The sequence below is a fragment of the Lytechinus variegatus genome, chromosome 7 (assembly GCF_018143015.1).
Source record: "Lytechinus variegatus isolate NC3 chromosome 7, Lvar_3.0, whole genome shotgun sequence".
Taxonomy (NCBI): Eukaryota; Metazoa; Echinodermata; class Echinoidea; order Temnopleuroida; family Toxopneustidae; genus Lytechinus; species Lytechinus variegatus.
Window position 1 is genome coordinate 36,975,061 of NC_054746.1, and position 16,863 is coordinate 36,991,923.

The following is a 16,863-nucleotide window of genomic DNA, read 5'->3' on the forward strand; positions in this document are numbered from 1 at the left end:
TCAATTATTTTAAAATAAAACAAACATAAGATTTCATTATAAAATCAATAAGAGCCTTTCATCATCTAAATTGGGGTTATGAGGATGAAAATTTAAGGATATGCAAATTGAATTTCTCTTTAGTGCATTCTGAATTTTTCCTTCCATGTTTGATTTGAACCCAATCATACAATAGTTTTCAAATATGATGACTTGATAACTATCATCTTGCAAAACTCTTACTTCTCTATGCCCTTTTTGCTATTCAAATATCATCCTCTGACTGACAGTGACAAAAAAGCAGTTTCTTTATTGTCAAGAGCATCTAAACCTTTCAAACATCAGCAGTGTTTTCATATTCCTCTACATATCCTATCGGTGCATGTATCATCTGCAGCAAGTCATAAATCCTGGTATTTTGTTGTTAAGACTTGTAAGGCAGGCGTAAATCACGGCATGGATTATTTACACTCATCTAAGTGATGGGTGTTATCTGTCAGGATAATGTGAAACTAATCATATTATCACAAGCGCTGGGGGCAGTATAAATCTCACCTGAAACGCATTCCATTCTGTCATATTGCCCAAACTATCCCTTGTAAAAAGCATCATTACTTCTCCCCTTTCCTTTATACAGACATGCAGGGGTTGGCCGGTCGGTCGGTCGAGCTTCAAGTAGCATATGATGACGGTATTCAGACAAATATTTGGGTGGTCATGATCAACTCCTATGAGAGTTGCAACTCACCATTAACCATATTTCGAAGACAGTACTGACTAACTGAAAGATATGCTGTTAGTACATCTTTTACACTGTCCCTGAAACAATCATAATGGGTTGATAGAAATGATATATCAATAATTCTGACTGACAAGTTTAAAAAGGTTTAATAATGCCTCGACTACAAAAAGGAACATTGAAAATAATACAGGCCTTTTGACCTTGTATATCAATCATTCATATTATAAAAAAGAAATTACTTCCATTTTACAAAAACAATTTTTTTATTTTTTTGCATTTTTCTTTATTTATCAAGGAGCAAAATGAACATATTTTAGTTGTGAAATAGGTCCTATACTGTTCACAAGATTTATACCTATTAGACCCACGTTAAATTAACATAGGCCTTTTCAAAAGTGCAATTGCATCAACATATACATGTATGTAAAAGAAATACGTTAGAAAATTTGATTTGCAGAAAACGAATGATGTTTTGCCATCAGATGCACAATGAATAAATAATACATCCTCTTCCCTTTGTTTAAGGTGTTTCAAAATGATATTGTGGATAACGTGACCAAAAAACACAAAGAAACTCACTTGTGTTTTCATTCAAAAAGTCTTCCAACATATCACTTGACTTTTATCTCTCTATTTTTCTTTCTATTGAAATTCAAGTAATATCATGCTATCCTGGAACACCCTTTTGACACATGTATGCACAATATCTAAACCTGTCAATTTCAATAAGAGAAGTAATCTACTCCAATTGAATCAGCTCTGGTGTATCCTTTCGACAGATCCCTAAACATGCATCCAGATCTTCCAAAGACACAGTCTGTAAACACACAGATGGGACCAAACAAGCCAGCAGGCAGGGCCAATCAAATGACATTGAATGCAACATTGTTGGAATGTCCTCTCTCAGTTACTAAAATCATAAACCCCTATAAAAGTGCAATGAATTCTAGCTTAGGCCTTCTTGGTGGGGGAACCTTGCTGCTTTTTCGTTTAAATGGCTATCACCATGGCAACAGACTACCAATTTCCATCCCATCATCTTGCCTTTTTGTTGGAAAGGAAAGTCCGGTATCGGAGGAAAATTATCACATCATGAAATACCATCAGGGTGGAGAGGGGGATAGATAACCAGTTTAACAGAATGAGGAAACAGGGGGTGCAATCTTAGATGACCTAACAACAAGATGGGTTTTGTCACCCTGCCCCATGTTTCTTCATCCTCCTTGTCTGTCTTTGACTATCCCCCCAAGTCAAGTTCACCAAGTAAAGTGAAGAAGCTGCAATGACAATCAGGCTTTCATTGGTAGTCATGGACAGTACATGTCATTTATCCATCATTAAATCATCGTTAAAATACCGTCCGTTTATTTGCTCTTCCACTTCCTGTCATGGTGCATCACTTTGAGGAGAGCTTGACGAAAAATTACAAACACATTTTCATCTCTGCCCCGAATGTTGAAACTGCCTAGTATCTCAAACTTGTACAAAGCCAAGAAAAAATATACTCTGGGAGGAACTGAGTATAGAGATATAAAGTGTATTGATGAAAATAATACAGAGGAACATTGTGTAATTTGCTAATCTTCATTATCATTTCTTCATTGATCACAATAATATTCATTCCATGAATAGTTGAATGCAATGACATCTCATTCAAATTAACAAATACTTTAAAACCAAATATATACATGCATCTTTCTTATTACCTTTCTTATTCATATCAGTATTGAGCTATGACAAGCAACAAACTCCTGTCATGATGACAACAAGCCTAGTAGGCGTTGTACAATGTGTCCTGTGCTGGCTGATGATATGAGAGGCAAATGTGATCATCTGAATCCTACATCTTCCTGTGCTATGAGGGCAGTATATTAGATAATCACAAGAAGCTTGTTTCCTGCTTCTGTTTTGATATTACTATTAAACTATGGTAATGATGAAATATGCTCATTCCAAAACCAATTATTCTGAGTCTTCCTTCATGTATTACATTTCAGTCTTCATTCATGGATATTTTTTCAAGAAGGTGTACCGGGGTCGTATCTATGGCCCTGGAAAGCGGAGGAGCTGCACACGTTTTACACCATTGGCTGCATGAAATGAGGTTGGTATGCTAAAATTAGATAGTTTACCAATGTTTTCTTAAGTTTTGAGTAGCAACATTTTCTTTTGTCAATTTTTTTCTGAACAAAATCATCTGAATTTTAATGTAACCCTTCCTTTTTGCTTGTCATTTGTATCTTCATAACCAGCACCCCCTCTTCAAGAATCGTCCCCAGGCCCCTGAATAATTTAATAAAAAGAAAACCCTGACAGTTGCAGATACACATGTATTTCTCTAATAGTGTTCAACTTTCATTTGGGATCACCACCATAAATTGCTATGACTCAACATTTTATCATCTAATCCATGAAATGACGGTCCTATGCCTCTAGATATACATAGACAATATTCAATTGGGGTACCAAGGGCAGGTGGATATGTTTCATGATGGACACATATTTATTTTTACATATCTTGAATGCCCATGATCAATTACATACAGGAGCCATACTGTAGTCTTCTGGATGAATTCAATCCCGAATTGACGAGGTTTTCATAGCGTCTTACTTTATTTTCAATTGGAATGTCAGGTATCTGGCGTTGCCTATAATTCTTCCAACATGGAGAGTCCATTAGAGGTAATTTTGTTACCAGAGTAGAAAGGGAAAGAAAGGGAAAGAGAGGGAGAGAGAGGGGGTGGGATGTGCCCCCCCCTTGGGTACCAATGATTGACAGACGGAAGGCAACTGTCAATCGCAACACCTGGATGCATTCCAATGGGTGTTCAACCCACACCTGGGTAATATCATCCATAAACCAGCGTCTGAGTGGTGTAGCTTTGCAGGACTGTAGCATTAAAGATGCAATCAATTGCTAAAAACTACTAGTCTACACAGTACACCAATAAATCATTTGTAATATCCCTTGTATGTTTCTTTGTTACACACCACCTAGGGAGCTGTTTAATAAAAATTAAAATCAATGATGCGTAACTATCTATGGCAAAGCAGGTACAAATGCTACAATGTCATAGTCAGCTACATGTATACAGTGCATATCAAAAACAGTTTACACTTTGAAAAAGCCCTGGGAATTAAGAAATATACAACATATGGGTAATTTTTTTTCACATATAACCTTGGGTTGATTTGGGTCTCATCTGTCCAATGAAAGTAAAAGTTTTGAAAGAATGTTACACTTGAGTGAGCACTGTTCATTTTTTTAAAGCTTGCAGAAATGTGTTTGCGCTAAAATGCTTGTTTTCACGCTGTGTCAAGGAGAAAGGGCGAAAATCAAACTTACCCTGCGAAACACTTCTCATACATTTCCCCTGCACTTTCAGTCAATTGAAATAAAACGGATACATTCAAGTATTTCGTAACAATTTTTGCCATCAAAATTGAATTTCAACACTTAGTAAGCACAACCTTTACCTTTCTTTTTGTGCCAGCTGGATCTGAGGACATAACTGAATCTGAACAAAAGTGTATATCAGACATCTCCAGCATTTTTATTCATTAAGTTTTTATCATTTAAAGTGGGTTTACATTTCATTTTTCATTAATACTTGTTTGTCCCCACTTTTCCCAAGCTTGAAAATGATTAACAAAATGAAAGTCAAGCCTAAGCTATTTCATGTAAATCACAAATATCGTCACGATGGCCTCTGTGTGTGGGGGAGTGGGGTGGGGCGCAATGCACTCTTTGAAGTGTTTTGGGCAAGGAAACAAGTTTAAATATTTTACTAGCTAAGTTCAATGCGTTCTTCATGATTAAGGTCTACTTTTATTCGCATAACTATTTTCAAAGTTCTGCGCAAATAATTTATCACTAACTTTCAAAAGTAAGTGGTGCTCACTCAAGCGGAAATATTTTTAGACAGTTATATTGTCATTTGCTTAAATGGATCTGTACCAATGTTAAAATGTGGAAAAATGTTCAGGATATTAAAAATTTATAATTTTATAGGATTTTTCTAAGTGTAAACTTTTTTTGATATGCATTGTAGAGAGCTCGCTTCTGGTTATTATTATCACCATCATATGAAACAGAATTTCTGAATTCTTTGCTGAAAACATACAATGGCATTAGTGGCAATTCCCATCTAAATACTTGAGTAATTAATGAACATAAGCCTAGACTCAGAATAGCTTGAAAGTTCTGAGTACTGTACATTTTCAGCAAGTATGTCTATTTCCAATTTTGTCCCAGAATTAAAAATGCTAATTAATATTCATTTACTTGGCAAATGTTTTGCGAGATAAGTATCACAGGATTTGAAGTACCGGTATGTGAAAATGGCCATACTTAATTCTGTAAGGAGAGAAATAAGGGACTTAATAGTCCATGATACAAAATTGACAGGTTGTCACTGAAACACTGCCTAACCCTTCATAATTGACTTCATTTTATTTTTTGTTCATTTTATTCAATATCAACAGCTGATTTTATAGTACAGCACAGCACGGATATATCCAATCTTCCATCAAAAGTACATAGTTTGCTTTTTGGATTGTTGCCAAGTAAGAAGTCAATTTGTACCCATAAATTCCCAAGCAATCCAAAACTATTAGAGAAAATGACCGAAACGCAACTGGAAAATGACTTCACTCCTAAAAAACTGGAGAAAATAAAAAGACCAACTTCATGTACCCTTATTTTCATACAACAACAAAACATGTTCATACTGACATACATGTTGACTTCATTGTACAAAAGTATGAAAGGCACTAGATTTTTAAATATCAAGCAACAATATATACAGTTATAATGAAACATTACCCTCTTAACTTTTGTATAATCAAATTACTAAATTAAAAAAAAAATACCACCCCCTAAATAAAAAGAAAATAAATAAAACAACTTACATGTGACTAACGCATAATTTATGTTAAGACAAGACCATAAAAATCCATATGAGTATAAGATAGTACACACACATTAAGTTTGGTAAATTGGAGGAAAATGATCAATTCTGTATACCAATAAAAGCATCTAAATTCATTATTCCAAGTAACATTTAATTCCATTTATACAAAATATCATTTCTTAACAAATTATAAAGAATTATTTGTCATAAACAGATTTGTTAACAGAAAATACAATTCCCTAAACATTTCTTTCTCTCTCTCAAATTCAACGTGATGGACTTCGAGAGATTCTAAAATAGATTTAGTTCCTTAAAAAAAGGCCCACGTACAAACTTCATCATCTTGCGAATATGTTGTTCCCAAACATCCAAGCTATGCTATATGTCATTCACCTCAGCAGGTACACAAATGTGTCTGTATCTGGGTGTAATTAGGGTCTCAGCTAGGGCCAACCCACACAATACTGACCCAAATACCTGATGTTGTGCCATCTCTATTGAGTGACGGACGGATGGACGGTGGATGGGGGGAAAGAAAGCTCTATTTGTGTCAACACCTGGGATACACACCTGGTGCACGTACCTGTGGTTTGTTTGCTGCACATATGGAAGGCATTAGAGAAGTTATCTGGGTCTCACGAAACCTTTAACCCACACACTGCCAAGAATAGCTTGAAAATGAACATATATCGATCATGACACAAATGATGGAATTATATTTGATTTTGACAGTAAGTAATATGACAACTAAAGAGACACCAAATAGTGGAATAATGTTGATTTCAAACAACGTTAGGAAACTATTGTTTTTAAAAATGAAAAATGGGAATTTCGAATTTCCTCAGACTAATATGTACCTGTACTTGCTAACAAACAAATTGATTATGATTAAATAAAATAATTGATATAGCTTCATTTAACTGCAGAGCATTCAAAGGCAATTGACTCCATAAGTATTATATAAGTGCTTAAGTAAAAGTCAATGCCTACTCTATTGATAGGAAAGATGTGTCTTTCAAAGCAACTTTAATACATTCCCTGTGTTGTTTTTCATGATTGAATTGAAAATAATAATTAAAAGATGATTGCAAGATTTCAGCAGGAACATTCATTTTAAAGTAAGGTGCCTTTTATTCACACTCAAATATCATGGGTCATGGGTCGTGTGGTCCAGTGGTTAGAGCATTGGACTCATAATCGCAAGGTTGTGAGTTCGAAACCCAACTCTGCCATTGTCTCCATTTTGATAAAAAGGCCCGAGAGTGATATCTGTCGTCTATAACGTCAGCCACTATGACTGATAAACCTAGACGTAAAACGTTTCATAGGTAATTGGTTATATACCAGCTTGGCGTTTACCAGCAAAATGCTGTCCTGCCGAGTTCCTACGGGAGTTACCACAAACAGAAACAGAAATACTGGTATTCATGAAAATTTGTACAATCTTCTATTTAAGGGGAAAATCACAATACACCAAATGTTTAGCCATTCCAGAATGGCATGACTTTTATCATGAATTCATTAGTTCAAAATCAAGAGGCCAAATATTTTCTTTGCACAATATGAGTATAACAGATTCATTTAGAATATGATATACATGTAGTTTTCTTGAAGGTTCATTTCACAGTACCAATTACATTCGATATAAAAACACACCTGACTGATGCACATACTTGTTTATTCAATTCGATTCAATGTTTCATAAAAAAAGTAACAGCCAAACAACTTGTACGTGTAGGCCTACAATTATTTGTCCCTCAAAAAAAAAAAGAAGGAAAACAACAACTCTAGATATAAGAAAGATAATGTTCTTTGCTTAAAGAAATTTGCTATTTAAAACAGCAAAATTTTCCACTGGTATCCATTCCCCTCCTCAACAAATATTTCCAACAGAAATTTCTATTTCTACCGATGCTAAAGCAAGATGGAAAACCAAGTGTAGTAAACAATACCTCTACAACAACTGTAGAATCAACTCATGAAGATTAATGAAATTACTATATTCGAAAGGGGGGGGATCTTGTGTCAGCCCCTAACAAAAGTTTCCCTGCTCAAATTTAAGCCAGTTGTAAAATCTTCATAAAACATTTTACAACAGGATCTTTGCATTGATGTAAACACTTGTACGCACTGATATACACTGCACAACCAGAGGGAAGCCTTACAAATTTGCATGATGTGAGGATTTAATATTTTATTCTAAAAGAATATGTTTCGTAAGGAGCTTCAAACAAAGGTGACCAGATTTTTAAAACGAAAATACCAGCACATTCCATGAGGGAGGGAAGTATAGAGTACATTGTACAGTTGAGCATTTATATGTCAGTATTAGTAGTCTTTCTGTTAATCTAGAGAGGAGGAAGAAGTCTTATAATAACATACAGGTTGCAAGTTTAAAGAAGACTGGCTTTGGATGTTTTTTATAGCTTTGATAATTCCAATCCATTCTCTTGTGAATGGTCTGATTTCTAAAAATTGATCTAAAAAGCAATCATACAAATACACACAGCGATCCATTGAAACCTTACAGCCTTGAATTCAGAATCATGAAACCAGAGAAGATACATTAGACTCTTCAATATTTGTTTGAATATGAGTGTCTTAGATATACATTTGATATGGGATGTAGGACAATATTGAGCAATCATGTATAATTTGAGGCTCATTCAGATATGGTTTGAAATAGAATTACAGTGGACTCTCCATAAGTCGACCTTCCATATGTCGACTAATCAGCTAAATCAAAGCATTATATCAGACCATAAGGCCAAGTAAAAAAAAGATAGTAGTTGATCGTCCGGGTTTTTTGAGAGCGGTGATGAGGGAGGTCCTTGCTATTTGCTATCTTACTATTTTTTTTAAGAACAAGGAGGCATTTTCTCGGCCCGATTTTTGACATCAGTGATGAGGGAGGTCCTTACTATTTACTATTTTTTTTGCTATTTTTTATTCAAATGATTGTCAGGCCATGTCAAGCTCGATTTATGTGATCAATGTATGCTCAATATTAATAATAAATGAGTAGAAATATATATATATTATAAATGTATAAATATCTACGATTGATTGAAAATCTATGGAAAATGTATTGTGCGATAAAAATCTATTGATGTATTACTCATACTGGTACTGTATTGTTGTCAAACAGAATGTTCATGTCAAGTGAATAATTTAAACATTTTATGTAAGGGTAAAAAAAAAGGCATGGGGGGTCTTTTTTATTACCATGGAGTCATGTTCAATTTTCCAGAGCCAATCTCATTTCGTTGTTCGTTTACATAATGTTTAATACTACTGTTCAATTTTCATTCATTTTTAAAATTGATATTGAATATAAAATCCCTCACTGAATATTCGATGCATTGCCTCCTGACATTAGAAAACTTGCCAGAAAATTCAATGCATTTCACAAATTCACATGTCATGCCAGCACAGTCAATGACATCATCCTAGGACCTAGCTAGCACACATGCAGTTCACCCAACAGAGTCACAAGCACACAATCCCCGGGGGGGCACTCGACCAAAAAAGTGGTGGGGGTGTGCCGCGGGCGAGACAAAAAACGGGGGCCTTGGAGCGGGCTTATTGTAAAAAGGAGGGTCCTCGGAACGGGCTTCAGAACGACAAATATTTGTGAAAACGGAGGTCCTTGGAACGGATCGCCAGTGTGTGAGTGCGTATGCATCCCTATGGAACGGTCATGTGTGCATGATGCAGCTAGCTCGGCCTCCGCCGGCGGAGCTCTGCGGCCGCTTTTCACCAAAATTGTGGCTCATTCAATGCGATCGGAGCGGCGTAACAAAAAATATGCGAAGCTTTGGAGCGGATTTCTCTCTTCTTTTTTCTCGATAAGAAGAAAATGCTATGCCTTGGAGCGGCTTTCTTTGTTCTTTTTCTCAACAAGGCAAAAACGCTATGCCTTGGAACGGAAATTTGAGTGTGAAAATGGGGGTCCCCTCCGCGGCACATACCCACTATGAATTATATACTGAGTGCCCCCCCCCCCGGGACACAATCACCGTAACACACATCCAAGTACAGGCGCTATCACTCACCAAAAAACCCCGCTGAAATACAAATTACGTCATTAGAATTGATTTATCTGCGCCATGTTTCCAAAGCACGCGATGGATTAGTTCAGATTCAGTAAGCGGGGTCCCCGAAAATGCACTAAAAATGAAGAAATCCGTGATGTTATCCGAGTTTGCAAACTTTATTTCCTCGCTAATTTATGATGGTATCTTCAAAATTCCAATAAAAAACCAAATCAGAATTTTTTTCTTTCTTGCAATTACGGCGATATCGGACTTTGCAATTGTTTTTGAAGCTGCAAGAGAGATATCAGAGTAATCTTGTGAATTTTTTTCGGTATTCAGCAGCCATAAAAATAGTTAATAACAGGAAAATTGATGCTGCAATCCAAAAGGGAAGAGGGCCCGGACCAAAAAAAAACAATTTTTTCTTTTCTTTTTTTTAGAAAATAGTAAATAGCAAAAATTTTCATGCGGCGGCCAAAATTGATGCGCGCGAGGACGATCAACTACTTTCTTATTTTACTTGGCCTAATATGCAATACATATGTTAATAACATCTTCTAATTTGAATTTCATCAAAGTCGAACAGATTACTGTGGTCCCAAGTGGAAGAGTCACCTGTATAGGGTATCTACATATATACACTTTGTTAGGTGATCAAGGTGCTTCTACTGAATCTGGTGCTTGCAGCTTTTTGAGGAATTGCTTCCTGCCAGTACCCATTTACCTCACCTGGGTTGAATGCAACACATTGTGGATCAATTTTTTGATGAAGGAAATTACGCCATGGCTGGGATCCGAACCCAAATACCTGTTTTGAAGTCTGGAGTCTAACAATGGGCAACAATGCTTAAGTGACTCAGCAACAAGGCTAGACAAAAATCTTGTGTATGAAGCCAATGGGATATGATGCATTAAAATTAAAGTATGATGCAAAGGCAAGTGACCTCTTTTAGGTTGAAATCAATTTATTTTATAAAGGAAGTGTAAAATAATCTGTACAGACTCCAGAGTTGCACAGCTAAAGTCATTAATCATTCAACATGACTCATGACATAATAATGAAAATCTTTATAACATCATATGACATGAGTCATGACATCATAATGAAACATTTGTGATGTCAAAGACTTTGTTAGCACATCTTCACGCCATTTTTTCGACAACAAAGTGTATTATGCACCTTAATTTGAATTAGTAAGGAGATAGGTCTTACCATGCTTGAATAATATAGAAAAATTTGCTGAACATTGTTGCACATATCACAGAATCTGTGTGAGTCTGATTATCCTGACATCAACATAAATACCACCATCTTGAAGCATAATTCAGTTTTAACAACCGAAAAGTACCCCAGAAAATCTCTTACCTGTAGTCGACGAACTCTTTTGATTTGCTTGACCTTTCCATCATAATGGATGTGCTCATCATCTTCTTCTGATGGATGCTAAAAGATAAAAATTTGGGAAAAAGAGAAGAGAAATGAAAATGAAAAAAAAAAAAAAAAATTTGAATGGAATAACAAGGCATAAGCGATGTCGTGTCTTGCCCGCTTGTGAAATATCATGATTTGCAAGGGCACTCAACAAACTTGTATCATAAGTTCATTGTGAAATAACTGGAATGGAATAATATTTGTCATAAGAATCTTGTATGTAAACTTTAATGTTGACCTCAAAATGACCTTTGACCTTACCATGTGATATCCGAACACAATAACATGCAGGTCTCCTAATTAAGTACAGCTACAACCCAAGATTGATTTGAAAGTGACTTACAGTTGCAAAGTCATATGTTGTTTTGTTGTGAATCTCCCAATTTTTCCTCTTCCTTTTTACGAGACACCATTGGAAATTTTACGGCTACCATGAAGTCGTTCGAAATTTATGCTAATTTGTTCTGTAGAAAACGTGTTCGCAGAAGCCATGTTATGTTCAAGCTGAAGGGATGTTTGAAAGATGAAAGTCATCTTGTGATGAAATTTAGTTGCCGAGAAATGCCGCCCAAGAAGTGAGTGTAAAGATAAATTATCATTTAATAATTATGTATATACCAGAAATGTATATTTTGGTTGGATATAGAAGAAAACTGGAATTTACTTGACCTATGTGTGCGTAGTACGAGACGGTAATTCGCTGTGCATAAACAATGAAGCGATACGTGACCGATATTGGTACTCGTACACGTAGGTCGAGTTGAAATTATAACATGTATCAATTTGGTATAAAACAGACATGACATGGAGATAAATGTCGCTCATTTTATGATAAAAGATATTGAATTTCATAAGGTCAATTTAGAAATGGTTCAGAATCCTGTTTGATAGAACGATTATTTATTTTACAAACATAGAGTGGTTTGAAGACTTCATTCTCAGATAAACAAACATGAAACAATGAATGAGTCGTTTCATATAAAAAGATACCGATAGTTTTCATATTGACTGAAGGTTTCGATCAATTTGTGGAAACAGAAAGGAAGTTTGAATTTTACGTTGATATGAACGATGAAGTGTCATATTGATATTCTGAGGCTTATAATTTATCAATGAAAGCCTACTTGTTTAGGGATAGGTTTTTGATAATAGGCCATTAACTTTTTTTATTAGCTTTGATACAAAGGATAAAAGCCAAGCATTTGTGAGTTATTTATCAAAAAGATAGAAACAATAGTTTGTGTATTGTTTTGTATAAAATCTATAACAAGCATAGAAATGATGCGTTGCAGATACGTCTACTTTTTATATACATTTACATTAGTCACATTTAGATTATCCTTCAAGGAAGTGTGAAGGTCAGCTCAAGGTCAAATGTTTCTTTTGGAGGTTAAATGCTATTTGAGCTTAAGGAAATAGGCTCATGTAATTAGAAATTGCCAAGCCATATTTTTTAGCTTTAAATGATCAAATGGAATGCGTGTAACGCAGGTTTTATTTGATTAGTCTTATTCAAGACTGGTGTGTTTATTTATGAATGTGTCTTTGGATGCAAGACTTAAATTTAAAGTGACACACAAAAAGTCCGTCATATTAAAATGACAGGCAAGTTAAGCATAATTAACGAGATGAAGCACTTGTGATTCTCGTATTTTAGAAAAATATGTGTGACCTTCAATAAGGATGAAGTTCTTTAATTTATGCAAAAAGCATACCTATAAAAGTTAGTGTTTTGTTATACATCAAACGTTTGCTTTTCCACATTTGAAAAGTACATGCAAATTATGACATGGCTAAGACTAGAGGCCTCATATCTATTCGTATTGAGGCGAAAGCCTTTGACTTACAATTTATTGTTCATTTTCTATATAAATGACAAAATGACTCGAGATATTTGATATGTAAAATCAAAGTCAACATTTATTTGTGCAAATATTGAACAAATACTTATGATGCATTCATTTCTGTTTTTTCTATACAGATTGAATAAAATTGCAGACTAATGCAGCCTATGCAATTCCAAAGCGGTTTTTCTTGGTCGATTGTTCTTCCGATCTCAGTGATCCATCAATTCAATTTCGCTGTTAGACGGGATACTGGGTGTGTTGAGGAACCATGACGGAACTGGAAAAGAGCCTCAAGTTGAAGAGAAGAGGTGCCAAGGCCAGGTTTACACGATTGGGAAATGCCTTGGATTTCCTGGTAAATGAAGAACGCTCTGTTGATGATATATCCAAGGCAGAGTCGGACTATGAGGAGGCCTACAAGGATCTTCAGGTGAAACACGAAGCTCTTACTGATACCATTGAAGATGACTCTGTCTTTGAAGAGGAAGAGAAGTATATGGATGAATGCCAGAAAGTGTTCCTCAGGTTACAGGTCAAAGTAAAGGATTACTTGGAAAACTTAGCTGCGGCTAGTGATGGACAACCTGTAGGAATGCAAGATGTACGAGATGCTTCTCCTATGACAGATAGTAGTCAAGCACATGGAACAAGAGTAGGAACTGAGCCATCGTGTTTCAAGATGGAAAGACCTAAGCTACCCAAGTTCACTGGCGACTTAAGGGAGTATCATTCTTTTAAGGCTGACTTTCAGCATGTGGTTCACCGACAGTATGGAGGAAGAGATGCTCTAATGATCCTTAAGTCCTGTCTTTCTGGAAAGCCACTGCAGAACATACAAGGACTGGGGCAAGATTATGATGCTGCTTGGAAGCAACTGGATTTGCTGTACGGCGATCCACGAATGATTGCTGATGTTATCGTGAATGACCTCTCAAAGATCAAAGGCCTAAAGAGTGGAGAAGATGAAAGGTTTGTGAACTTTGTGAACCTTGTACGACGAAGCTACAATTCACTCAACGAGATTGGCAGAGGTAGTGATATGAATAATAGCCATATGTTAGCCCTGATCGAGAGGAAGATGTGTGTAGAGGATCGACGGCTATGGTTCCGTTCTCAACAAGGGAACACGTCGCCTACATTGGAGGTCCTTCTTCAATTCCTGGAAGTGGAGATGAAGGCAAGACTGCGGTCTTCAGCACCTGTCAGAAGTGATGCAAGGTCTAGTGGTGCCGTTAATCAAATATCAACAACAGTAGCATCACCCAAAAGGACGGAAAACAGATGCTGGGTGTGCAAATCCGATGGGCATTGGACAGATCAGTGCACAAGATTTACATCCAAGTCCCTAGATGAGAGAATGCAAATGGTCAAAGACAACTATGCTTGTTTTAGTTGCCTTAAAAAAGCAAGTAAGGATCATCGTATTTCAACTTGCAAAAGAAAGAAACGGTGCACTGAAACAGTTGACGGAGTACAATGCTCATACTTCCATCATCCATTACTCCACTCTGGCAAGAAACCTGAAAGAAAAGAAGGAAATGTTACCAAACAAGTAGGGATAACAGCAGTTGATGATGATGAGGCCCTTCTTCCAGTTCTGACTGTAGATGTGATTGGCAACAGGAAAGCTGCAAGTACAAATCAAGGAAATCTATTATTAGATTCTGGATCACAGACCAGTCTGATCAGGGAAGCATTTGCTGAGAAGCTGATGCTAAAAGGTGTGCCAATTACTCTTACTATGATAAAAGTAGGAGGAACGGAAGAGGTGTTTCATACTAAGAGGTATCTGGTTCCTCTGAGAGAGTGTGGGAAGAGTTCAAGACCTATTGTTATCAGCGCCATGAGTATCCCCTGTATATCTGAGAACATCGCTGCGGTGGATAACGAGGCTCTTGCAAGGAGGTTCCACCTAAAGAATGATGAACTGAAAAGAGGTAGTGGTTCAGTGGACGTCTTAGTGGGTATTGGCAATGCTAAACTTCATGGAGGAGAGGTTCGAGAAGATGGCTACCTCGCAGCTCGTCGATCTCCTCTCGGCTGGGTGGTGTTCGGCGTAAAACCTACGGATAAACCTAAGGACAGTAAAGTCTTTCATATCAAGATGATATCAAATCCTGTAGATCTGACAGACTTTTGGAGTTCGGAGACGATGGGCGTGATACCGACGTCCTGTCATTGTATGCCGAGCGGTCTCAGTAGACAAGAGGAGATTGAGGAACAGACGATCAGAAGTTCTTGCAAGAAAGTAGGAAATCAGTGGCAAGTCTCCTACCCATGGAAGAAAGATCCCAACCTTTTACCAGATAATCGGTCACAAGCGGAAAAGATCTTGGTAACAACAGAGAAGAGACTAGCCCGAAATGAGGTATATGCAGCAGCATATAATGAACAGATGAACGAAATGGAAAATTTAGGGTTTTCCAGAAAGCTTGCTGACAGTGAGATAGACAGCTACCAAGGGCCAGTACATTACATATCTCACCACGCAGTACTGCGGCCAGAGAAGAAAAGTACACCAGTACGCATAGTGTTCAACTCTTCTGCTTCTTTTCAAGGCCACACACTGAATGAGTACTGGATGAAAGGGCCGGATCTCCTTAACAGTCTTCTTGGAGTTCTACTTCGATTCAGAGAGAGGAAAGTAGCTGTGTGTGGTGATATATCTAAAATGTATCACAGAGTTCTGGTGCCAGAGTCCGACCAGCATGTTCATAGATTCTTGTGGCGGAACATGCAAATTACCCGGTCACCAGACACCTACATCAAGACTGTTCTGACGTTTGGCGATAAACCTGCCCCAGCCATGGCTCAGATTGCGCTGAGAAAGACGGCCGAGGAAGCAGAGAGTAGACATCCAGAAGCGGCCCAAGTACTAAAAACCTGTGTCTATATGGATGACATATGTGAGTCAGTCACTGATAATCCGGAAGCCGAGAGACTCACAAAAGAGATTGACCAGGTCCTAGCTGAAGGAGGATTCAAGGTAAAAGGATGGTTGTCCAATCAACCATTAACAGGAAACACCCAGGAGGATAAAGAGATGAGACTCCTTGAAACTATGACAGAGGAAAAGGTTCTGGGTGCAGTATGGGAGAATAGCTCTGATATGTTCTCCTACAAAGTAAAGATGGACCGAGATGAGACAGACGAAGATGTTAGCCTCAACAAGAGACAAATATTGAGCCAGATAGCACGAGTCTTTGACCCGTTAGGATTTGTGTCGCCATTTCTGGTTCGTGCCAAGATAGGGATGCAGAAGCTCTGGGAAAAAGGCTATGAATGGGATGAAAAACTGCCAGAAGAAGATCAGAAGTGGTGGATAGCCTTTTTCAAGGAAATGAAAGAGTTGAGTGAGGTTAGGATAGCTAGAAGCCTCACACCAGCAACAGCTGTTAACAATCCCATGCTGTGTGTATTCGCAGATGCCTCTCAAGACGCTTTTGGGTCATGCATCTATCTCCGATGGCAGCTTGAAGGAGGGACGTATGAAGTGAGGTTTGTGGTAGCCAAGTCGAGAGTAGCACCGTTGAAGAAGTTAACCATGCCACGCCTCGAACTTCAAGCTGCTGTATTGGCAACAAGACTGTACACCTCCGTGAAGAAGGAGCTGCGACTAGAGATTGAACAAGTGGTTTTCATGACAGATAGCCAGATTGTTCTGTCATGGGTTAGGAGCCAAAGAAAGCGATACAAGCCTTTCATCGCAGTGAGAGTGGCGGAAGTACAAAGTCAGTCTGACCCAGCTCAATGGCGTTATGTTCCCGGAAGTTGCAACCCAGCTGATGATGTGTCTAGAGGGCTGCCAACAGCAAAACTGGGCAACAGATGGCTGAAAGGACCAGACTTCTTGTACACCCCAGAATGTGAATGGCCAACTGGTGATGGTGAAGCTGTACTGGATGACGAAGCT

At 37.4% G+C, this 16,863-nt stretch overlaps 1 protein-coding gene across 4 annotated transcripts in view; it reads right to left on the reverse strand.

Annotated features, from left to right (window-relative positions):
- LOC121419173 overlaps positions 1-16,863 on the reverse strand; it is a 78,658-nt gene that overhangs the window by 41,728 nt on the left and 20,067 nt on the right. For all 4 annotated transcript variants that reach the window (XM_041613516.1, XM_041613515.1, XM_041613514.1 and 1 more), the window contains one exon: positions 11,038-11,115. In XM_041613516.1, the coding sequence (XP_041469450.1) occupies positions 11,038-11,115 (78 nt within the window). The remainder of the gene's footprint in view (positions 1-11,037; positions 11,116-16,863) is intronic.